Consider the following 26,096-nt stretch of genomic DNA (forward strand, 5'->3'; position numbering starts at 1 on the left):
CTTGTGCCCTTCTTTTCAAACTTGTCATCTTCTTTTCTCATCATTTTTTTTCTCCTGTGTCTTTGTGCTTCTTTATCTTGTGCTCCCTGCTTTTACTCCCTTCGTCCACTCCCACTGCAGATGTTAGCTGTGCTGTAACATTTCCTTTGTAAAAACACTCTCCACATTGTTCTGACATCAGCGCTTGTGCTGTTTGCTGTCCTAACGCCGCTGTGCAGCCGCTTGCTGCCATGTAACGCAAATAGATGGCTGAGCACAGGGCCCTGCCACCTCTGCCTGGCTCCGGGTTTGGTCCCCTGTGTCCCCCAGTCAGACCAGAGCGTGGCTGTCCTGTGCGAGTCCTCACTCCAGTGCTGTCGAGGTGTCCGCTCCGCACAGCTGTTTGTTCACAGGGACCGAGCTAATGTTGAAATAAGGGAGGCAAGTTTTCAAATTTAGCCAGGACCATCAAGACATGTCCTAGTGTGACTTTTCCATGAGGGTAATTGTGAAGATGCAATTCTTAACCTGGTTCACACCTGACAGTCTTACTCTCTGAATCCTCTGAGTATTTTCCTCTTAGAGTTTGGGGAGGTGAGTGTCAGTTTGGAGCCTGGTTTGGGGATGCCGGATTATACGTCAGCTTGTCTTGCTGGAGAAATCACAGAATGTTAGGGATTGGAAGGAACCTCTAAAGATCATCTAGTCCAATACCCCTGCTGGAGCAGGAACACCTAGATGAGGTTACACAGGAAGGTGTCCAGGCGGGTTTTGAATGTCTCCAAAGAAGGAGACTCCACAACCTCCCTGGGTAACCTGTCCCAGTGGTCTGGAAATGTTGGTCCTGGTTCTGAGCACACAACTCTGGTGGGAAGCTGGCAGCTTTGGAGGGGCTGTGTCTCAGCTAGGACATTCCCTCACCACTGTGTCGTGGCTTTATTATGCTGCATGATGGTGAGCAATGGGTTTTCTTTTTAACAGCTGTTAACTTTGAACTGGGCTTCTTACTGGAAATTGCTAGTACATGTGCAGAAGAAAGAAGGATGTTAGAGATTTTTGTCAGTACTGTACAATTCACTTGCTCTGAAAAGGGCATGAAAGACCTTTTGTGATATTTGCTTATTGCACATACTGTTTGCCTACAGGACCTCATTTGTGCTTCATATTTCCTCATGTGCCCTACCACGTAATGTTAGTCAATACTGAACATCTACAGCAACGGCTGTAACAGATAAAATAATTATTCATTATTATTTTTATACATACTTTCTTGAAAATGTCATTTCAATTTGAGTTACAACTGTATAAGCAATTAAGAAATAAGTGGAAATAGGTTTGTTACATTAACTGCTTTCATTTACAAATACTGTGTCCCCTGACTCTGGTTCCCTTTATCCATTATATATGTAGGCCAGTTGATATGGGTCTTCTGTAACAGAAATGTGATTCCACCACTGCACATGGGAGGAAATTATTTGGAAAGCACATGCCAGAGACTACAGAACATGGCACAGACCCACATCCTCAGTCATCCCTGTACTGTCTCATGGGCAATAGTACTGAGTAATGACTACTGAGTAATGCTGCATGATTGTTTTTCCCCCAGTCCTGAGCTTTATTTACTTAATTTTTTATATGTACCTTTATGGATCAATGAGCCACATCAATTTCTGTTCTGTGGATGCTCAGTAGCACAGAGAGTGTGGGAAACCAGCACAGCCATTGAGCTTTGATGCTGTGGAAAATCTCTGTTTCGGCAAGGTTTTTGTTATTTTAACTATATCAACCTCATTTGCGGGGAAAAAAAAAAAAAGGAAAAAAGAAAAAAAAAAAGAAAAATAAAAAAGAAAAATAAAAAAGAAAGAAGTTTGTTCTGAAAGAGAAGAGCCATTGCCATTTCACTTAGTGTTACCAAGCTCAGGATTGTTTGTTTGTTCATTTATTGCACTGCAAACTTGCTAAAAAGTCCTTCTGGCATTCCCTAAAACACTGTGCCCACTCCTCATCTGTTACACGAAGATGCCTACATATTATTGCTCAAAGTAGCTGTCACCAAGTTAGTTTTCAATGCAGAGTTGAAGACTAACTGCTTTTTCATGTTCCTCAGCAAAACACGCTTATTTATCAAGAACTATTACAATATTCAGACTTACTCCATGGGCAAAATACTATCTTTTGCAGCATTCCCCTTCAGTTTTCACTGCAACATGGCATCTTAGAGTTATTAAACTTTGCTTTGTTTCTGTTGAGTACTTCATGCAAAAGGATCTTATTTATTATTGATATAAAATAAATTATCTTATTTTCCAAAAAAAGTTGCTCCAGAACTTTACTGTTGGCCCTTCATGGGCAGATTGTACCTAAAACAAATGCTGAGTCAGATTCACAAGCAGCCTGGTTGGGAAGGGACGTTGTTGTTTTCTCTGTTTACTGCATCCCACTCTCCGTATATGTGATGTCTGACCATTTATTTCTACTTGAGTGTACCTATTTAAAATATCATCCACTGACAGCAAATGTTCTTCATTTTGCTGGGCAATTTGAACAAATCAGAATTTCCTGGTACCAGAGAAATCGAGCTGCCCTTATTAAAGTAAATTGTCCAGTATTTGTTGAGCTGGGTGGATTCAGAATCAGAACCTAATTGATAGAGCATTCACTTTCAATATAGAAATTTGAGCTACGGTAAATAGCACTCCAGGTCTTCATATCTGTTTCTAATTTTACATGTAGTTAGTTCCTGTGTTTATGTTTCCATTTCTATCTTTCTCTATTATATTTTAGCGATGACACATTGTGTATGCTTTGCAAGTGGATTATATGAAGATACATACTGTTGCATAAGGCGTCTTTTACCTTTGATTTGCATATTGGAACATGTTATTCTTCTGAAAGTTTAAGTTTGCTCTAGGTTTTCTAGGTATCATAAGCTCTGATAACTGATAATTCTACATAAACCTTCTAAAATTACCACAACCAGAAATACATCCTCTTGTTCAGCAAAAATATATCCTTTTTTTTCATTTTCCATTTAGTTAGCTTGATTGTTTTGAATCATTCATATCCTTATTATTTAACCTACCGAAGTCCCATACTAGTAACAGATGTTTCTAGACAAGTTGTGTACTGCTCTGTCCTTGCTCTTGCAAAAGTACTAGAGCTCTGGTGACAGCAGGACTTCCCCAAGATGATGATGACCTGTTTTGTTTACACCCCAGTTATAAGCTTAAGTTCCTTACTCTTCCACACTCAAGGCTAGCTCCTCCCTTTAAAGTTAAATTTTATTAGAGAGACTCTTAAGAAAAAAGAAAAGACAAAATATCTAAAGGACTTAGCCTGCTGACACCTCTAGATTTTAGGATTCTTTTTTGTTTTAAATTCCATGTCTTTATAACTTCCAGTAAGCTGCGGTCACAGTACTGTGTTCTGGTTTTAAAGACTGAAGAATATATAGTATTGAAACTACAGTAGATGGAAAACTGCAGGCTGGTGACCCACAAACAAGTGTAAGCAGAAGAGATGGCACATCTGCATTCCTGATTATTTCCATAAACCAAACTATTATTTTAGCTACTGTTTTGGCACAGTTTCTCCTGGCTGAGCCAGAGTTTCGACCATGGCTAATCTGTGGTCATAACATAATGAGAGCAAAATGTGAAGAGATTTTACTCTTTGGCAGCTGAACATTTATCTTCAGCTAAACCCGGGGGCAGGACTATGAATTTTTCTACCAAACTTTCTTGGTAGTAACAGCAGAAGCCACAGGTTTACCAGTTTTTTTCCATGTTTTCTACTGTTGAATCTGTGTATTCAGCCAAGCCATTATCCCGAATTAAGCAAGTGGTTTTATTCATGACAATTTGACTGGAACTTATTGGATCAGGTAGGAAAAGAGCAAGTATGTATCCATGTTTTGCTTTGCTTTCCTAGTCTATTTAAAATCTCAGTTTGACAGCCTTTACTTTCAGTACCCTGCTGCCTTTATGCCTAAATGTTTTCAGCTGAGCTATTGTGTTCATTTATCACATTCTGCTACAGTTTGTTCAGGAGATGGAGCTCACACAGGGTCTTGTACAATGTTGATAATTCACTTGTGTGGGAAACAGAAATTCAGGAGATCTCCCCCAGAGTGCCAAGCCTTATACAAGTCAATATGACAAAGTTTCCTTCAGTGAGTCACAAAAGCCTGTGTTTTTGAAGGCTGGAAACTTGACACAGAAACTGGAAACAATCAATCAGAAGATAATTTTTCTTACAAATTGAATTGTTCAATATTTATTTATTCATTCATTTAATTATTTCATTATTTATTTAAATGGTAAACCAAGAGTGTATGAATCCCAAACAAAACTGCTCCCTGCTCAAAAATGCCTGTCACTGTTGAAGGAACACCTGTGAGACGAAGAATTAAGAGTCTTGTCATGAGGAAGTGGAAAAGAAAGTGAGACTTTAGGCACATGTTCTTCTGAAGTCAGGGTGTAAGAGACCAAGTCTTAATCTGTATTCTGTGCATTGCTAATACTCTCCGTTGTAACTGGTGCTACTTCTGGCTGTATTATGATCCATTTTCCTAGAAGAGTTCACACATCTTACAGTCCTTAGTTTAGCTTGTATGTAAAGCTAGAGAATTCAACAATTCATTATTAAGACAGTGTGGAGCCTATGTCTAAGATAATGATGTACCTCTCAAAATGTAAATTAAGTTTGGTTCCATGCAGTTCATTTCATCATGTTAAGAAGTGAGCATGACTTTATTTACCCCTGGAGATGAGGACATCGGCTTTAAATATTGTATATTCTAGCTATAAATACTGTGCAGGCATCAACAGAAGTATTCTAATTTAGGAGGGTTTTCCAGTATGTCATTTTCTAAAATTCTTAACCTGTTTCAGAAAAAATATCTATATTTGTTCTTGATGCATGTAGCTGAGGATAGAAACAGGAAAAGCCAGAATACGTACTTCCTTGCACACTGCTTATAGAAGAAGGGAGAGACTCGCGTCTTGTTGATTGTAGGTATTATGCACTTGAGGCAATTTTACTCATGTCTTCGAAGTAAAGGCACAAAATTTAGTTTCTTTTTCTTAGTTTTGTTTTTAAACAATTATTTGATTTTCAAGTAAATAGAAAATAAAGTTCAGGTTTGAAAGCTGGAAAATTTATAACATTTTAAAAGTTACAAGTGTAATACTGTTCTTGAATCTTTTCTTCTGTTTTATTTTGGATCTGTATTATGAGTTTGCAATTTCATTATCATGTGCTGTTTTTAAGAAAAAATTTCTACCATGTGAAAATTGTTTGATCAATGATGTAGAAATGTGTAAAAGCTCAAATCAGAGTCAGTCAAAAGCATTTTGGGATTTAGGCCGAAATTGTCAAATATTGAATACCATACCAAACCAAATCAGGCACAATAGTCAAAATATTTTGTTTGAGTATTTTCTGAAAAAAAGAACAGCATGATTTTTTGCATTTGCTGTAATACTTGTTTCAATTTTTTTTTTCAATTTTAGAAAGAAATTTAGTTAAAGTTCAGTGAAATTGAATGTGCTGGCTAAGAGAGAGAAAAAAAAAATCTGTTTATATCTTTCTAATCAAATGTCAGTTATTTTAGGTTGGCAAGAAGAATTCTAAAAGCTAGAGGGAGAGGGAGGTGTTAGCCACCCAGTTTACGAAATCTCTTATTTACATACAGATGTTCAGGCCTTGTTCAATGTCCAAAGTGTGAAATGAAGCAATTATATGGGATGAGCAAAACAGAAATTCATAATATTTATGTACTAGTTACTGCCTGTTGTGGATGTTTGGCAGTGTTTAATATAAAGCACACAATTTGAGCCATTAAGCCCAAAAAAGACAAATTGCTCTGGCACTGAGTGGCTTTGTCTGCCTGAGCCATAAATAAAGGAGTCAATATGCAGGAAGGCTACAAAAACCTCATGCATAGAAGAAGGCATCTGGTGCATGTGGATGACTGTACCTTAATACTTTTTCTGGCTTGGAGTGTAAATATCATAGAATCATAAAACGGTTTGGGTTGGAAGGGACCTTTAAAGGTCATCTAGTCCAACTCCCCTGCAATGAGCAGGGACATCTTAGAATCATAGAGTATTTTGATTCAAAGAGACCATCAAGATCATTGAGTCCAAACATAACCTAACTCTAGCACTAAACCATGTGCCTAAGAACCTTGTCTAAATGCCTTTTAAACACCTCCAGGGATGGTGACTCCACCACTTCCCTGGGCAGCCTGTTCCAATTCCTGACAAGCCTTCCTGTGAAGAATTTTTTCCAGAAATCCAATCTAAACCTTCTCGGGCACAACTTGAGGCCATTTCCTCTTGTCCTATCACTTGCTACTTGTGAGAAGAGACCAACACCCTCCATGCTACAACTGCCTTTCAGGTAGCTGTAGACAGTGATAAGGTCTCCCCTCAGCCTCCTTTTCTCCAGGCTGAACAGCCCCAGCTCCCTCAGCTGCTCCTCATCAGACTGGTGCTCCAGACCCCTCACCAGCTTCATTGCCCTTCTTTGAACTCTCTCCCAGCACCTCAATGTCTTTCCTGTAGGGAGACTCCCAAAACTAAACACAGGATTTGAGATGCACCCTCACCAGCGCCAAGTACAGTGGCACCATCACTCCTCTAGTCCTGCTGGCCACACTATTCCTGATACGAGCCAGGATGCTGTTGGCCTTTTTGGCCACCTGGGCACACTGCTAGCTCATGTTCAGCCGCTGTCAGTCAACACCCCCAGATCCCTCTCTGCCAGGCAGCTTTCCAGACACTCTTCCCCAAGCCTGTAGTACTGCCTGGGGTTGTTGTGACCCAAGTGCAGAATCCAGCACTTGGCCTTGTTAAACCTCATACAATTGGCCTCAGCCCAATGATCCAGCTGGTCCAGGTTCCTCTGTATGGCCTTCCTACCCTCCAGCAGATCAACATTCCCACCCAACTTGGTGTTATCTGCAAACTTATTAAGGGTGCATTCAACCCCCTCATCCAGATAACTGATAAAGAGGTTAAACAGTACTGGCCCCAATACTGAGCCCTGGGGAACACCACTCCTGACTGGCCGCCAACTGGATTTGGCTCCGTTCACCACAACTCTTTGGACCTGGCCCTCCAGCCAGTTCTTTATCCATTGCAGAGCACACCCATCCAGGCCATGAGCTGCCAGCTTCTCCAGGAGAATGCTGTGGGATATGGTGTCAAAGGCTTTATTGAAGCCTAAGTACACAACATCCACAGCCTTTCCTTTATCCATTAAGCAGGTCGCCTTGTCATAGAAGGAGATCAGGTCGGTCAAGCAGGACCTGCCTTTCATAAACCTGTGTTGACTGGGCCTGATCACTTGGTTGTCTTATACGTGCTGTGTGAAGTCATTTAGGATGATCTGCTCCACGACTTTTTCTGGCACTCAGGTCAGACTGATAGGCCTGTAATTCCCTGGATCCTTCTTCCAGCCCAGATCTTCAACTAGATCTGGTTGCACAGAGTCCTGTCCAACCTGACTTTGAATGTCTCCAGGGATGGGGCATCTACCACCTCTCTGGGCAACCTGAGCCAGTATTTTACCATCCTTATATCTAGTCTGAAATTCTGATATTCACAGTTTTGATACTGAGAACATATTTGGAAAGAACTTTGCAGGCAGAGTCCAGTAGCATCACGTCATTCCCTGGCCATGGATGATTTAACCAGTCATAAACACCTGACCAGTATCTACATTTTAAGTGCCCTGTGGAGAAATTTTCTTAAATAAATGATGGTATTTCCCAGATAGTCAGTGAAGAGAGGTAGACACTTCAATGTGATCTCCGTCTGGAAAGCTTTCCAGGCCAAATAGAGAATGTTGGCATTAGACCCTTAAAAATCAGGAAAAAGTTAAGTACTGACTTTGAAAGCAGTGAGTCATACCTGCAACTTTTGTTTTTATTTTTCTCACAAGCGTTGATGAGGCTGACTAATTGTAGCAGTCATTTCATGGCCCTACATCATTACAGTTTTGACAAAGAACAGAAAATATGAGCACGGAGCAGGTGACAGAACAAGCACATGCTTAGAGCTGTGCTTATCTCTCTCAGAGCAAGGTTATATCTACATAATGTCGTATACACAAACCTGAACTCAGTTCAAGGTAGATACTCTAATGAGTAGACACATTGCAAAACTGCTCAGCTGGGTAAATACTAAGCTATGGTTAGCGTAATATCAATCTCTGTATTACCACACTTTCTCTAAAGCAAGTGCAGGGCTAATTCAGGTACATCTGTACTGAACTAATCAAACATGTTATGACCAGCGGTCAGAATATGGGATTGTCCCACTGGATTCAGCACTGGTGCGGACTCACCTTGAGCACTGTGAGCAACCCAGGGCCCCACAACTGAAGAAGGACGTGAAGGTCCTTGAATGTATCTGGAGGAGGGCAACAAAGCTGCTGAAAAGGTTGAAGGAATGTCCTGTAAAGAGCGGCTGAGGCCATTGGGCTGGTGTCGTTTGGAGAAAAGGATGCTCAGGGGCGACCTCATTGCTCCCTACAGCTTCCTGAGGAGGGCAGGAGGAGAGGGGGATGCTGATCTCTCTTTCCTGCTATCCAGTGACAGGACGCATCGGGGTGGTTCACAACGGCACTGCGGGAGGCTTAGGCTGGATGTCAGGCAGCTTTTCTTTACCAAGAGGGTGGTCAAACACTGGAAGACGCTTCCTGGTAAGGTGGATGATGCCCCAAGCCTGTCAGTGTTTAAGAGGCATTTGGACAATGCCCTTAAGAACATGCTTTAACCTTTGGTCAGCCCTGAATTGGTCAGGCAGTTGAACGAAATGGTTTTTACAGGTCCCTTCCAGCTGAAATAGTCTGTTATTTTCAGCTACAGCTGCAGGGTTGGCAGATCCCCATTTTGTGTGTCAGGCTGTGGTACAAGCATTTCTACACTGCACAAAAGAGATCTTGGCCAATCTTTTGAATTGGCTTCCTACAAGTATAGACATTTTCATATATGCACATAAAAGCAATTAAAATCTCGCCTCATTGTACATAAAGAGTTGGAAGAAAAATTAATTATTTGTTTAAAATTATGAGTTTCATTTTAACAGCGTATTAGTCTGGCTTATGGATTTGTTTAACGTGTCTCCTTCTGTCCCCTGCCATTTTTTCCTGACAGATGTTTTGCGATTGCCACAAATCAGCAAGTGCAGATCACCTGAACTGGAGACGTTTTCATGTTATTGGACTGACGGAAATTTTTATAACCTCAGTGCTCCAGGAACAATACAACTATTGTACATGAAAAGGTAATAATATGGCAAGAACAAAAGAAAGAGGAAAAAAGAGATAAGTCGTATATTTTGCTGTGCATGTTAGCTCATTGCTCTTAATATTTTACTATGATATGAGCCATACTGTTTCTAAAGGCATAAAACTGTGTTTTAAGTGCATTTTTTTGAATGTCAAAAATTGTTCATAATTATTAAGCAATTTGCAGTGACTAGTGTTACTTGGCAGATAATTAAGAACACATTCTTATTAAATGTAGATCCAGGTTGCAGAATCCAAATCTGAACACTGTATGTCGTGGGAAAGGAGTTTTTAATAGGGAACTTCAGTTTATTCCATATCAACCTGACTTGCAACCATCAAATTTGTTATATCTGTGCATAGATGTGGAGTTTGGAGACAAGCCCCTTAAAGATTTTTATTAAAGTTTTTTGAAGTTCTCATTGATCGCTTGCTAGATTGAAGTCCAAACATGCACGTCCAGGTGGAAAGGCTGCTCTGAGACTGAGGATTACATTTCATTGAGACCTGTTCAAATCTGATTCACATTCCACTTAAGCTTTTGTAATTTTCAGGCTGTTACAATGATTAGCCTGAAAGAGGTAGTAGACATTACCAGTAATGGCTGTTAAGGAAAACAAGCCTTTTGTTCACAGGAATAGGAGGATGTGAGTTTCTGTTCATCTAATGTACTGTGCTTCAACCTTTGCAATCTACAGACACTTTCTACTGGTGATGATGCATTTAACTTAGTAAACTTAAGCCTAATGGCAAGGCTGGCTTTTGTACTTACTCTTCTGACACCTCTCAGAAATACAGAGATCCAAACTAAAACCACCACTTAAATGTCAAAGTTCAGCTGACATTTGTCAGTGGCATGTACTATGAGGGTACAAACTTTAAAACTTAATTAAACTCTACAATAAAGCGGTACCACATACATTGAGCAGAACACATATTTCATCATTGTCCTATAAATTAGAATACTGCAATAAAAGACATGAGTTGAACACCCACATTAAAAATATTTCTGTTTCAATGTGCATGGTACATTTAAGACTAGGACTGGACTTTATCGCTAACCCAGTCTCCTACTTAGCACAAGCCATAGTATCTAACCACGTCCACCTTTATCATGTTCTGACTCTGTCAGAGCTACAACATTCCCTTTAGAAAAGTGTCTGGTCTCATCAGCTGAGCACACGAGCTGTGCTTAGTGGCAGAAATGCTTCTTACTCAATTTATGTAGCATCTGCTTTTTCACTTCTTAAGCACCCACTCTAGTACTGAAGACTGTACTTGGCATAATTGATACAGCGCAATCCTCCTTCTGTGTAGCTTCAATGACTCTTAGTAAGAAAAGGCATTTATGGTATATTTTTAACAAACTACGACTGCAGCTTTTGAAAAGATCCCTGTTCAGTCGTGTTTGGGCTGAGACAGTATCAAGATAGAGAACGGCAACAGCAGGTCTGTTCACTATGAGAGTTTTTTTTTCTAAAGTGACTTCCAAAATGCTGAATAAATGTCTGTCAGTTTTCCTGTAGACTGTTTCTAACAATTCGGTTGTTCCCATTTTGCTTTAACTGAAGACTGTTTTGGTTTTGAATCTGATGAGTAGTTTCAGCTTGGCAATATGAAAGTGACTCCACACCAATAGCGGTGTTTCTCAATCTGAAAATTCATGCCACTCTTTATAACTCTGCTGGTTTGTCTTTTTTTTTAAAGGATTAAATGAATGTGATATTTCTTGCTACAATTCTTTTATTTAAAAAGAACGTTTACGAATTTTTGAACAAAGTCAGAATGGAAAAAACTAAGAGGTTTCTTGCTAGTAGTTCCAAGCCTGTGTTTTAGAAGTTCTGTATGCCAAGGAATTTAGCCCTTCCTCCCTCAGAGTGCTGTGTTTCTCTTCCCTTTTGCTCACATCCTGCAGTCCTGGGTTGGTTTGTGCCAGGTCTCCTGCCACATCCACCCTTGGTCACTGCCCCATGTGAGCGATCAATGCTGCGGTGCCTGCATCCCAGTTCAGCTCCCGACGGCACCGCACTCCCCAGTCCTTGGCTTCGCAGGTGGTGCGGTAGCGATCACCGTGAGGACTGGCTTTCACTGTTTCACACCTCACTATGTAGATGGGCATCTGACTGCAATTTAACTTTGCCTGAACAGTTGCTTAAATCCGTCTCAAATTTAGCTAGGCTTGTGCTTGCGGGTAGTCATCAGCACCTACCAGCACGGCAAGATGTGTTCTCTGACTGTTCTTTTGGAAGCAGCATCCAATGCACAGAAATGCCACTAAGAGTATATGAGAACCTAAACTCATTTATGCAGGTTGCTTGGATAGTGGTTTGGTTTCACTGGAAATCACAATAAATATTGACATGTTTTTCTCACTTCCACAGAAGTTACGACTTATCAACACTGTGTCTTGTAACATTTATAATTTGTACTTTGTAAGATCTATAAATCTCTCTCTCATGTATATTACATTTTTGTTGTCATTCTAGGAATGATGAAGACTGGAAAGAATGTCCTGATTATATCACTGCAGGAGAAAACAGCTGTTATTTCAACACGTCCTACACCTCTATTTGGATACCATATTGTGTTAAGCTTGTCAATAAAGATGAAGTATTTGATGAAAAATGTTTCAGCGTTGATGAAATAGGTATGCTTCCATTATGCATTTTACCTCTATATTTTTATATCACACAAGGTGTGATGCTATAAGCTTTCATATTACTCACACTGTACTTTAATCTTCCCTCTCAGAAAGGTGATTTTCTAAAAAATGTGATATATAGGAAGATATTTGGTTTTGTTTCATATGTAAAGTGATCCACACCAAAAAATATTGCCCAGATTGTAAGAAAACTAAAAGGATAAAAGCAAATACATGGTTTCTCTTTCTGAATGCCAGTGGTATTCAGAAATATGTGTGCACATGACCTTGCTTTTGCAATCACTCTGAGCCCTTTCTAATGGATGTTACACACCCTTGTTCATTGTGAGCAAGGATGGCATTAAAATCTTGATTCTTCAAAGTTCTGGAACCAAACAGTTTTCTGTTCCTGAATCAACATGAATCTACAGAATCAGGATATTTAGCATTTCTAAGCTAGAATTTGTATTTATTGCAATATGAATTGTGATTGTCTGGGACCTTACAGACGTTATTGTTTATTCAGAGCAGTGGTTTATGTAGATATAATTAATTTATTCCTGCAAGTGTCTAGAATACCCACTGCTGTCCTTTCCTCAGCTGAGCAGAATTAGATTAATTTTTCAAGATACCATAGTTTTTCAATGTACATCTATATTAGTTACTAATAATATTCGATTTATCTTTCTGTGTTATTCCAATTATTGTTTTTATTTCTAGTGAGAGCTCTAAATTTTGATGGGGAATTGTTTATGTCTCAATGTTTTACAAGCTGTTCTTGGGAAATGTAGTGTAACACATCCTTAGTCTTCTTTATTAATCACTCAAGTGAGAGTTATGCAGAGTATGTCTACCGCCAATGGCAGGGTGCCTTCTTGTTACCAAATTTGTAGTAACTTTGTCATTGACTCATAGGTTTAGATTTTAATCTGCAAATATGTGGTTAATATGCTTTTTTTAATCCTGAAATCATTTAACAGTAAGAATGATCATTTCACATTGAAAACTGCCTGTTTTATTCCAAATACTCTGTTTAAACAGTACTACCTGACCCCCCTGTCCATCTTAACTGGACTCTGCTAAATACTAGTCAAACTGGGATCCATGGGGATATTCAAGTAAGATGGGATCCGCCACCAACAGCAGATGTTCAGAAGGGATGGATTACTCTGGAGTATGAATTGCAGTACAAAGAAGTTAATGAGACAAAATGGAAGGAGGTATGAAGCAAATATTTATTATATAATAGTCATAGTACAGCGCAGGCTTGTTCTGTCCCTAACACATTTTGCACTACTATGAAAAGCAACAGGTTTGTAATTGCTAATTAGGTGATACCTTAAATCTTAAACAATATACCCATATTCTTCTGAAGTTTTCTGGCAAATGTTGTAACTTTGTGTGTCAAAATAGTTGGCACACGGGATAATAACAACAAACCCTGAAGTCCCTTTGTTAGATTAGAAAGTATAGCAATAGTCAGATATATACAAGTTTTTTCAAGGATAAAATATTTCTCTATTTTTTTCCCAAATCTCAGCTATTTGAAACACTCTATGGTATTTTTAGTAGTTGGAACGAGGATATTTTGCTTGGAAAATGTCACCATGTCAGTCCAGAATCTTCAGGGTACCTGTGAAGTTTTAATATTTATAATTTCAGTAAATTAAAAAAAAAAAAAAAAGCTTTGTGTTGTAATTTAAAATTTGATACAATAAGCAAATAATAATTATGCAACACAGATAAGATTTCGTACCAGACAGCAATGGGAAATTTGTGACTATATCGATAGTCCATGAAAATATAAAATATGTATTATATACCACAAATCTTAAGTTTTCCTTTCAAAAATAACTTCTCATGTAGTTAGTTTTGCTGTTACAGGGAAGAAATTGTACCCAGCTTACCTGAATGCACAGGCTAAGTGCCAGTGTGTCATGGCATATTTGCATATTGAGAACTCTTCCTGAAGACCAGTTGAGTGAAATCATTTCAGAGCAGAAACCTTCCTTTGATTTCAAATTCTATGCCCACCCTTCCAAGTAGTAAGAGTTTCCAAAACGGGCAGTTCATGGCTGCAGAGATGTAGTAATTTCAAATTGGGTCCATCTTTTTGAAAGACCATGTATTTCAAAGCCTACGAAATTATTTAAATTTAGGCAGTAAATCAATACTGCTTGAGAACTGGAAAATTTGCGGAGTTTTTATGGGATTTCCAAAAGCAGATGGCAATACAGATACCTCTTTAAAAATGTACGTTTTTAAAATTTTTTTAGAAGCCTCTAGGCGTCAGTCCTATAAATACCATAATAAAGCTTTGTTCTTGCTCCAGTACCATCAATAATTTCAGCATGCCTTGAGAATAGTTCTTCTCAGGAGAGCAAATGTTTGAAGATCAATGTTTCTTCTTTCAGGAAACAGATGAGGAATTGGTGAATACTCAGTTTACCTCAAGAAAAGTAGTACTATAGATCTGTACTGCACCTGTATATATTGTATGTTATTGTGCCTTTCAGCTTAAAAGCGCAAACATGGCAAAATTCCCTGAGGCACTATCAGAGCACAAAGGAGAAGTTTCTGAACAAAATCTTGTTCTGGCCTAAGGCAATAGCAAACTCTGAATCACAGCATTGGAGCAATGATTTCACTTTTGCATTCTTTTCTACAAATATCTTCTGTAATGAGCACTGAAACAGTAAAGATACAAATGTCTAGTTCTAATGTTATTGCTAGGTTTTTAATACAAAGGATAATATTTGACTGCTTAAATATACCATAGTGCTTTGTACCTATAACTGATACAAAAAACTGACACAAAAATTAATTACTGAGACTTAAATTGTACTAAGTGTACCCCTTACTGAGACTTGTTTGTAATTTTTACAGGTGTTTTGAGATGAGCCTCTTTGATTTTTTCATGGATAGCATACTAATTGAAAATAAGTAACTTACGAATTGAAAGAGGACTAAAATATTAATTAGTAAAGTATTAGTAAGTTATAGTGGTAAGAGAATCAACATTATTTTCTGAGAAAGTTCTGAAAAACAATAAAGTCCCCACCCTCATATAGTTGAGTGTTCATGAGACGGAGCCAAATGTAATATTGCTCAGAGTTTGAAAAAAATTCATTGTTTTTAATTAGCCTCTTGCTGACTCTCTCTAAATATTCTCCCCTCTTATTTTTAAGTGTTGCCCATTATATTCACTAGACTAAAATTCTGTCCCATCTTATATCTATCCAAGTTTACTAGTCATGACCAGCAATAGCTATACAGCCCTTGTGAGGCTGCTGTGTTTTTCAGACAAGGTGTGAAAGCACACATTATCTGAGCAATAGTGAAGAATGATGACCTGACAGTGAAGTGTCTGTTGTTGAAGTGCCTAGAAATGTATGTGTGATAGGGAATATGGAAAGTCTAATTTTCCTTCAGTTATTTGTCATGCTTTAGATTGGCCTCATCTTTTGACTTTCTGAAAAAAAAAAAAAGTAATATCAGGCCCAGTTCCACCTAATACAGGATGAAAATGCTGATCACAGCTCAGTCCTCACTGAAGAGGGCTGGACCAGGAAGGACTCAGCTGGGTCTGATTATGTTGTTGAATTTTTGCTGGAAAAGGTCCATTTCCCACTGCAGTGAAGTGCGCTTAGGGCAGGGGAGCACAGAGTACACGAAGTACTGAACCCATCTCTGTGTCCGTACAGCACCGTGGCTGCGACACAGGGCCTGCTACTTGGAGGAATGCAAAACTCATCTCCCTGCACTCCGTTGGATATACAGCCTAATATCTCCATTTGCTGTATGGCTCCCCAACCCTGTGCTTTGCCTTCCCAGGGTCCCTCTGAACCTTTCCCTGCTGCTGCCTATCTCCCACTTTTCACCATTTTTCTATTAAAGTGGGTGAAAGCCATTGCGTTGTTTGCTGTGTTGCCTGTTGTGCCTGGGCGAGGCTCTGCCCCTGGTGCCCCATCCTGGTGGTGACTCAGTGTCCCAGGGGGTCCGGCGGGCCGGTGACAGCCCCGCAGTCCATGTCACCCCCTCTTGTAGGGCCAGACTCAGGCAGGCAACGCAGTCACACAGCCCAGGGTGACAGCAGGCTTCTCACACATTTTTTCAGGGTGTCAGTCACAAGCATCACGCTATGTACACTGACCAACTGCATGCAGTAAGTCCAGCAGCCCAGCAGTCTGGATCCAAGCACCCCTTCACATACTTTAAATGAGTTTGCTATATGCTGTCATGCAATTTTATTAGTTATCATTTATCATATTTTTGTCATTTTGTTTTTATATAATCCATATAACAAATGCTTTTCATCTATTCACTTCACGCTGAACTTTCTCCAGAATATACATCTTGCTCCATCCAGTTGTCTTAGGTAAATTTTTGTTAGTTCACTGATGGACTAGACATCCTACCCATTAATCAGTTATCTGTTCTTTAGCACATCTTGCAATGTCAGGTACACAGCTACAGTAATTTTACCTCATATTTTTCAGGGATCTAATTTAGCTTCCATACTGCATTTTCCAAGTGCCACCATCATTTGGGTACATACAGTTTTGTGTGGTGCAGCATCCGTAAGAATTTCTACTCATTGTCTCAGAGGAAAAACAAAACAAAACAAAACAAACAACTACCTGTAAAACTTCAGTGTACTCTTTCTTTCTAGCTTCACAGCACAAAATGAGTAGACTGGACTAGTATATATTGTATTCCCTTCCCAGCGCTTTCCAACTCAATAGTCTTCACATGTTAAAAACCTTTGTGGTGTACAGCAATGGTTCTCCACAATCTTGTGCTTAGCCAGTAGGAGAGAAAAACAATCTGTCTGGGATCACGGCCTCCTCCAAAATCTGACTGCTTGGTTCTCAGAACACTTGAGTATGAGGCCACTAGGGATCAGAGAACTCCACAGGTTGTGGCTAGCAACAGATTGTGTCTCAAGTTTAGATTACACAGCTACAGTATTTATAGGATTGTATTGTTAAAGGTTCCTTTAAATCCCTGCTGTTCTCCAGGTGTTTTAATTCTTAACCCATAATGAGCTTAGCCAGTATCATCCTTGATTCTGAAGTAAAAGCAGAATATAACACCTGCCACATGGATTTCTATTTTGAGCACATTTTCCTTATTTTTATATACTTCCGTTTGGCTGTTGGAACTAAAATACATATTCTAAGAGGAGTAATAGAAGAAGAGAGAGATTTAACATATTGAGACCTCTAATGTGTCTTCCTACGTACTTTGGTGTGTGTCGGTATCTGAGTATTTTGGAGTTAATATAAAAGTTTCAAGACTAACAATCTGATGCCAGCTCTCCCAGAGTCTTCATTATCACATTGTATATATAGTTGAAGATTTTGGGAGCTGTGCAGTGTTCCCCAAATAAATACATTTTTAAGATGCAATAGATCTGGTTAGTAGGCCTTTAAATCATTTTTTCATCTTAAAAGTAATTCTGTAGTGGAGATTGCACTGTTTTTATGACTCACGTGTTATTTTAGCAAGGGTTTTGGCATTGTGAAGTCAGTAATGTTGTGTTTTAACAGTAAAAGTGTTTTACAAGTTGGTAAGATCAGTGGGAGATGTTCACGCCACCTACTTGTGGCATGTAACTGGGGACAGCTGCCTTTTTTCACAGACTGTATTTACAGAGACCTTGGATTCTCTGCTTTTGGTCTGAACCACAGTAAAACCCAGTGGCTAGTAAGTCGAACATGAATGGTGTGTATTTTCTCTGAAGTTTTCTTATGGTATCCTTACAGTTCCAAGTAAGAAAAATGCCTTCAAATGCTTTATTTCTGAAATCAAGAAGCAGTGTAGAATTGCCAGTACAACTTACAACAAATAAGTCACAGTTCTTCTGTCTTTACAGTTAGAACCCAGGCTCTCAACAATGGTTCCACTGTACTCTCTGAAGATAGGAAGAGATTATGAGATACGAGTCCGATCAAGACAACGTACCTCTGAAAAATTTGGGGAGTTCAGTGAAATCCTTTATGTATCTTTTTCTCAAGCGGGCATTGAATTTGTTCATTGTGCTGAAGGTAAACAAAGTGAAGCTAAGTGTTTTCATAACCATGCTTGTTGTCTTTTCTGTGATTTTTTTTCTTTGTACCATTGATGTTGTATGCTTGAATAGATTGATAATTCAGCCTACTACATGAAAATCATTTGGTGAGCCTGAGAGTGTACAAGTTTTATAGACAAGTTAGAAGTAAACTCAGTAAGACGGTTTCACAGCTCATCAGCGAGCAAAAATACAGATAGCTTCAAGAATCAGAAATCATAACTTCTGTTGCACACCTTATACAGCGGTAAGTTAAATCTCATACTTCATCATCTAAAATGAGCACTGCAAGAATGAAGGGAAGAATTGCCACTTCTATTGAAGTGTTATTCTGCTGGCTAAGTTTGTTATCAGAATGATGTGCTTTTCTGATCTGCCTGATACTGTCAAGGACAGTGAGTGTTTTTCTGATTCTTGCTTCTGTCTTGTACTTTTTCTTAAAGTGCTATTAAAAACAGAAGAAGAAACAGATGGAGCACCACATTTTTTCTACCACCACACTTCACTTGCCAGGTTATTAATGAAAGTGTTAAATAAAACCACCCATAACTCTTTTATCTTCTAAAATTTTCCTAGATTCCCCTTTTTAACTCTTTGTATTACTAGCTTTAACACCTAATTTTTTTGAACAGCTAATGCTCTGGACATGTGCCATTATTTTACTAATCCCAGCTGCATTAAGTTCTCAAGGTTTATATGAACAAAATTAAAATACTGTGAAAATCGAAGGCCATCCTACAAGCACAGTTTTCTTCAGTCACTACAACCCAGATTCTGCAAGTTGCTCCATATCCATAAATCTCACACAGCACCAGTGATCTGATTTGATTTCAGAATTTATTCTTGCTTGTTTTGTGTATCACCTTTAGGAACACAGGATTAAAATTTAAATTTTCCACATATTAAAAATGCAAAGTAGTTAAATTCAAATGCAATATTCTAAATTTTTGAAGCAGCTGGACAGTAATAGGTCTCACTGACACGGCAAGGACTTACTGGTTCTCCATTGAACTAGGGACCTGTCTAACACATATGTATCCAGATAGAACTTTACTCATGCCTGAAAACATGTCCAGTCAAAATCTAAGCTGAGAGCACAGGGTTAAAACTGGTACCTGAACTTTATGGTTTTGTTTGTTGGTTTGTTTTTCTTTTGTCCTTAAAAGGATGGATATTTATGTTGATGTATACAGTTCTAAAGCTTTCTGTCCAGTATTCCTTGGTCCAAAATATGAGTGAATGATGGAAAGCTTAGAAGTGGGAAGAAAAGAGAAGAATCTAAGACTACATCCAGAATAAATTTCTCCATACTTTGTATTCCACATTGGCATCTTAAGTATAATGGAATTACCAGCATTTAAAAGATAAAATATTTCATTTATAAGCCTTGTTCTTCATTCCTACCAAACTGCATTTCTCAGTGACCTAAATTCTTTGTAGTCACCTGTAAGGTAAATAAAAGGGACAATTTTTTTTTCCAGTTGACAGTTCACAACATAATTAATGTTTGGCCTTTAGAAAGAGAAGTAGTATGATTTTGACACCAGTATATTTTAGTTTCTGTGAGAAAATAATGGTTTGCCTATGATTTAGTATGCTATTAATAATGTTCTCTCAGCTTGGACGAAAAAGCAGTAACATGATCTGTAGCACCACATGCCGTCAGGACTACTGGTAGCATGTTCCAAGCAGGGAGAATGTTCCTCATGGCTGCTTTTGCTACATATATTGTTGTACTGAGATCTTGATCATATTTTAAAACTCAGTCTTTTTTTGCAAGAAATCACAGTGGACTTAGAAATGCAGTATGGAAACTATTGAGACCAAAAGGGAATTTTTATTTTGGCTTAAACCAGAACTTTCACCTTTAAGTAACCAAAAATTCTCCTGTCAGTTTCTGCCACTTTGGAACCCTCAGTTAGTGGAAGAGAAGGTTTAAATTAAAGATGCAACAGCAGTGCAGACTCCTGCTAACATGTTGTTGTTTTTTTTTCTGTTGTTTCAGAAATTGAGTTTCCATGGTTCTTAGTTGTTATCTTCGGAGCATGTGGTCTGGCCGTAACAGTGATCTTAATCCTGCTGTCTAAACAATCGAGGTAGAGAGTTTTTATTTGTCAGATTTTATGTACTTGTAGCTTAAAAAATAGGGTGTTTCAAATCTGGGGGACTAGAAACTATTTTGAGGTCCGTTGTCCGTTCTCATAAGCTACATGGATGCTGGCATAGGTACACACTGTGTCTTCAGCAGTGGGAATCTGATTATGTTGACAGCTCCTCTTCCTTTTGGACTGCAGAACATTTTATTCTACAGTATTTACATGGTTGATGTACTTAGGCTTTGAAGGGGATTTTTTTTAGTCCATTCAAATTTTGTAAATACTATTTTTACCCACATACTGTTTAAAAGTTTCGTACAAACATATATCTGTATATATATTTTTTTTTTTCTTGGACTATTCCACAAATCTCTGACTATTTCTTCATCAAGCCAAGGGAAAGATCTTGAGTCATAGGGGAAGATTTGATCTCTGTGGATAGGCTGAAGCACCTATAAATAACAGGAATAAAATAAAACAAAGCACAGGATTGCATCATTTACAAAAATTACAAAACTGTGTCATTTATAAAAATGAAACAATGACACATATATAAAAACGACAAAATGGTCTCAAAGTAAATTCATCCCCTAGTATGTGTGTTCAGGAATAGGTTTTGGCAGAATAATTCAGCTTGTATATCATACCAGTACTGTCCACTATGGTCAAGTCCCGGTGCACACATGCATGCACATTGTCAGTAGTCTTGTATGTACACTTTGAAAATTAACACTGAGGTGTTTTGCACATACCAGCATAAAGACAAATAATTGAAAAGAAAACAGTATGGTGCAGCTGGAGCAGCTCTAAAAAAAAATACAGGCAAGCAGCACTATGCTTTGGCAGAGCTTAATTTCAGGCAGCCTGCAGTAGCATCCCAGTCCCAGAGTTAAAAGCAAGACTCCTGATACAATGCATGACAAAAGCCTGAGGAGTCAGGAAGCGGGGCCAGAACAGCTCACACATGGGACCAGGAGCTCACTAAGGCCAGCACACTGAGCAAGCAGTGCCTTGGTCACCAAAGATCCTGAGGGCTGGAGCATGTCTCTGATTAGAGCTTATTAATATCTTTCATGACTGCTGGAGGAGGCTTTTCTCCACTGAGGACCCTTCATCTGGAAAGTTCTTCTGGACCTGTGGGCCTGCACCCTTTCCTTCAAACTGGTGGACATGGCGGTAGGAGTGGCACTGTGTCCTGCAGAGGAGCAGGCTGCACAGACTTCCCATCATGCAAAACATACAGGCTCAGTTTCCTCCTCCGAAAAGATACCAATTCATATTTTCTGAATTCTGATCTCACAAGATCTGAACCAGGCTTTCTAGGACAGATGCCGCAGAGTCAGGGCGTGCTCTTTTACAACTGGGAGATGCAGGCTTGCATTATGCAAGGCTAACAAAGGAGCAGAGTGTATATCTCCCTCCTGAATGATTTCTCCAGGCAGCAAGCAGTAAAACCCTTTGTCTGTGTCGTTAGAAGAAGTGCCCAATCCTGTCAGAACAACTGATTTGTGGATTCAACTGTAAGTGCAAGTCTTAAACTGGTACCCTGAGAACCCAAGCCAGTGCACAGCTAATACAGCCCCTCCAGGGATTAGGTGGAAAAGTACTGGATTTATGGCTCTCATTGAGGCTTGCTTGGCAGAACTTTGAGGGGCTGCCAAAAACAAAAACAGCTGAGGAATTTGGGCCTGCCATAGTTCAGAAGGTGCCTAATTTTTTCTCTAGCACTCTTTAAGGCTCCTCTGATCCTCCCTGGACTTCACCAAGGTCACTAACAATGCAGCAAAATGAATATTTGGATTTCGATGTACCATTCCCACAATTTACTTTCTAAAATAGGCAAGTAACCCAGTATAAAGGGAATGTTGACTTTTCCTTTTGGGAACTACAGTTTATCTGTTTGCAAAAGAAGCAGGGAAGTAAAATGGAGGAGATAGGCATGACCTGCTGTTGTTGGATTATTATTAATGGAAAATCATCCTTCTATTTGGGTTTTCGTTTTTTTGTCCCCCCAAAGAATTAGAAATTCACTTTATGAAGGATCAGAATAATATGTATTTCTACATTATATACAAACATAAGCAAGTTAGTATGCCTTTCTCCACAAGGGTAAAACCCTGTCATTATTATGTATTACTTGTTATGTTAATCATACAGAAAACAGAAGTGTCATAGAGATGACAAAACACTAGCCTAAATTTTTGGAGTTGTGTTTCTGTTTTATTTATTATTTCTATAGTAATTCACTCTTTACACGAGCTCCTTTCTTCTATTCCCATATTCTATTCCCATATTTAAATTTATTGGGAAAAGTTACTCTGCAAACTGAGGCTGGTGTCAGGTTCCTTTGAAAGTTACAAAAATAGGGAAAGTAATGACAGAGCTCTAGGAATTTACTCTCTCTCTGTACAGCATTAAATTATCAGATTCCAAAATGGATTCCCACAAAAATGTATGTGATTGCAACAAGGAAGTCTGCAGAGAACTTGGGTTTTTATTTGCGACGGGAGAATAATTCTTTTCCTTAGGATTATTTGAAATTGAATCTTCAAGCATTTAATCTTTTAATTAATTAAGTATAAATGCAATCTAATGCTCTCTTCTTTCTAACTTTCCCAAAAAGGACCACAGTCAGTTAAAAGTCATCTTTTCTTTTCCAGGTTAAAAATGCTGATTTTTCCTCCTGTGCCAGTTCCAAAGATTAAAGGGATTGACCCAGATCTTTTGAAGGTAATGTTGTGCTCTAAAATCTACAGTGGAAATCTCTGTAGTAGTAGCAGGTGATAATTGTTGTCCCAGACAGAAAAATTTTGTAGGAAAAAATTATGACATGCAGGGACTTGCCACAGAATTAGTTTTCATAAAATAAGTTTTAAAAACCTTGCAATTATTACATCAGCTATGCTTACCTTTCCCTAAGTTAGCATCATAAAAAGCACAAGCATTTTTATTATTTCCTTTATAACATTCATTTTTTCTTGCTTTATAGAAAGGAAAGCTAGATGAAGTTAACTCCATCTTAGCCAGTCATGACAATTACAAGACACAGCTGTACAATGACGACTTATGGGTTGAGTTTATTGAATTGGACATAGAAGACCCCGATGAAAAGAACAGAGTCTCAGATACTGACAGGCTCCTGAGTGAAGACCATCTGAAATCACACAGTTGCTTGGGAGCGAAGGATGATGATTCTGGACGTGCCAGTTGCTGTGAACCAGATATTCCAGAGACAGACTTCAGTGCAAGCGACACATGCGATGCCATCTCTGATATTGATCAGTTCAAAAAGGTAACTGAAAAAGAAGAGGATCTCTTGTGCCTTGGTAGAAAAGATAATGATGAGTCACTTCCAAGCCTTGCCAACACAGACACCCAACAGCCGCGTATGAGTACTCGACCCGAAAATAGCCAGCCATGGCCACCTTTTGCAGACAGCATTGACGCAGCTAGTCCATCGGCCCATAACCAGCTGAGTAACCAGAATTCATTGACAAATACTGACTTTTACGCGCAAGTGAGTGATATTACCCCAGCAGGCAGTGTTGTGCTTTCACCAGGGCAGAAATCCAAGGTGGCGAGAGCACGGTGTGAAGGCTGCACAGAACAAAACTTCACCCTGGACAATGCCTACTTCTGTGAGGCAGATGTGAAAAAATGTATTGCTGTGATTTCCCACGAAGAGGATGAGCCACGTGTTCAGGCGCAAATCTGTAACGAGGACACTTACTTCACCACAGAAAGCCTTACCACTACTGGCATCAGTCTTGGAGCTTCAACAGCAGAAACCCCAAGTCCAGAGGTGCCTGTCCCAGACTACACGTCTATTCATATCGTCCACTCTCCACAAGGCCTTGTGCTCAACGCAACCGCACTGCCTGTGCCTGACAAGGAATTCAACATGTCTTGTGGCTACGTGAGCACAGACCAGCTGAACAAAATCATGCCATAGCTCTTCTTTGACTAGATGTGTGTAGTATTTCACAGCAGAGTCAGCTCGGGCTTGTATGCTGAAACCAAAATGAAGTCTAAAAGTTTCTCGTGGTTCTTATAATTTTATCTGAAATGTTGCAACATGAAATATTCATCAAAATATTCCTATTGTGTTCTGTAAATATTATCTATGAATTTGTCTTGAGAATGTTTTACTAGCAGTGACTGTCTTGTGGGTGTTGATTTTTGTGATACTAAAGATTGAAATGACTATGTTTAATGTACAGTAAATCATGCATTTTGATAAAGCTAAAAATCAGGTGGTTTAAAGTCTAAGAATTTAGTAAAAACTGTGCTGTTGGCAGACATCTTTATATCAGTAATTGGGAACTGAACGTATAGGTGAAAAAAGGTAACTTGAATAAATAACACATCTATTTTGATTTTTATAAATTAATAGAATATATTTTAATATTTTAGTCATAAAAACATAAAGGTTTTCTATTACACTACACACTGTAGTAAATTACGATGACCCATCTAAGGAACATAATTGCTGCAATCTAAAAAAGAAGTTTTCTGGTTTTTAAAAGTTTTGTTTGCAGCAAAACGAGAAAATAGATTTTTACAGAGCCATTTTATACCTCCAAATAAACCTGTAGAGAAATTTTGAAATATTATAGAAACTTAAAGTAACTGATTCTATACTTTCTTACGGTAATTGATATAGAAATATACATTCAATTTGAAGTTTTGTAGAAAACTTTAAAATACACAAAATATTTTGGCAAATTATTCTGTTCTTCATCAGATTCTGGTTAATTCTAACAATATAGTTTTTTATAAGCAAAATTTTGTTGACCACAGTGTTACACTGTGTGCAACTATACTTTCACAGAAAATTTTTGAGAAGACGTGACTTAAGCTCTGGTGACTTAGCAGCATAATCTCTTCACATTTGACCAACTTCTGAAGCCCTCCTACGGCCAAAGGTATCATTACATTTATTAGTTCACATCACATAAGTCTTGATTAAAAAAATAAGGACTTCAGGAGTTAGCCAGCAGGTCATTTTTAAAGATACAACAGGATTAAAATACTTAAGTGGAACAAGGGAATCGAATACAGTATTGTTCAAAAGTGGTTTTCGCTTTTGCAGCCTAACAGCATCTCTTCTGACCACATTAGGCAGACTTTCAGAAGGAAGGGAGAGAAAACCAAAACTCAGTGGGGAAGCTCTCTTTGTTGTTACGTATGTTAAGAACTTGACGGAGCTTTGCAGTGAGCTTTGCTTCAGAAGTTACCTTCCTAGGCCATGGTTGCACCATAGCAGGTTTCTTCTTTGAAAGCAAATAGGGACACTCATTTCATTTCTGTAACCTGAACAGAGGTTTGTGAAGCACAGTGAATGCAGGTCTTGCTCATGGTGTCTCCCACTGAACTCACTGATGCTCTCTTTGTGACCAAGGGGTACAGGACTGGGCCCAGCTATTGGGTGGGATTTTTAAGTTTAGGATGTACTTTATGGTAAATGTGCATTAGATATTCTGCTAATTTGCTGCTATATTTTTCTAACAGCTACATGATTTAGTTTCATATAAAATTTCATAGATGATAGACACTAATGCAAGTAACGCCTATGTGTGTGTTTGGAACAAGTTTCTTACTCTGTTTCTATTGCCAAAAATAGTTAAATACCTCAATCAAACTCAGAATGTCATTTTGGTACTTTACTGGTCACACAAGCCATTATACGCTGGTCAGAAGATGTGTCTTTCAGTTTCTATTTAACTTCATGTCAGTGTTTTGTTTGTTTTTCTTGAAGTTTAATAAATGTATTGTCTTTGATCTGTCCTGACACAATGTGTTTTATTGCAGATTCATTTTTAATGGAAAATATAATTTTATTAGGAAAAATAAAGTATTTCTCATTGAATAATGCAGAATGCAGCTTTCCTTAGAATAGAAGCAATGCCTAATGAGATCAGTGTTTTCACTGATTGATATGTATACAGTCAAAAAATAGAAGCGCAGACCTAAATTTATAGATGGAGATAGGACATGGTGTACTCAG

At 38.6% G+C, this 26,096-nt stretch overlaps 1 protein-coding gene across 10 annotated transcripts in view; it reads left to right on the forward strand.

The window, feature by feature from the left end:
- GHR (growth hormone receptor) overlaps positions 1-25,870 on the forward strand; it is a 157,140-nt gene extending 131,270 nt beyond the window's left edge. For 9 of the 10 annotated variants that reach the window (XM_065045124.1, XM_065045121.1, XM_065045118.1 and 6 more), the window contains exons 4-10: positions 9,146-9,275; positions 11,766-11,926; positions 12,962-13,140; positions 17,799-17,970; positions 19,999-20,089; positions 22,750-22,819; positions 23,079-25,870. In XM_065045124.1, the coding sequence (XP_064901196.1) occupies positions 9,146-9,275; positions 11,766-11,926; positions 12,962-13,140; positions 17,799-17,970; positions 19,999-20,089; positions 22,750-22,819; positions 23,079-24,041 (1,766 nt within the window). In that variant the 3' untranslated portion in view covers positions 24,042-25,870. 10 annotated transcript variants of the gene reach the window in all.
- The last annotated feature ends 226 nt before the right edge of the window (positions 25,871-26,096 follow it).

Source organism: Columba livia, chromosome Z, assembly GCF_036013475.1.
Source record: "Columba livia isolate bColLiv1 breed racing homer chromosome Z, bColLiv1.pat.W.v2, whole genome shotgun sequence".
NCBI classification, from domain to species: Eukaryota; Metazoa; Chordata; class Aves; order Columbiformes; family Columbidae; genus Columba; species Columba livia.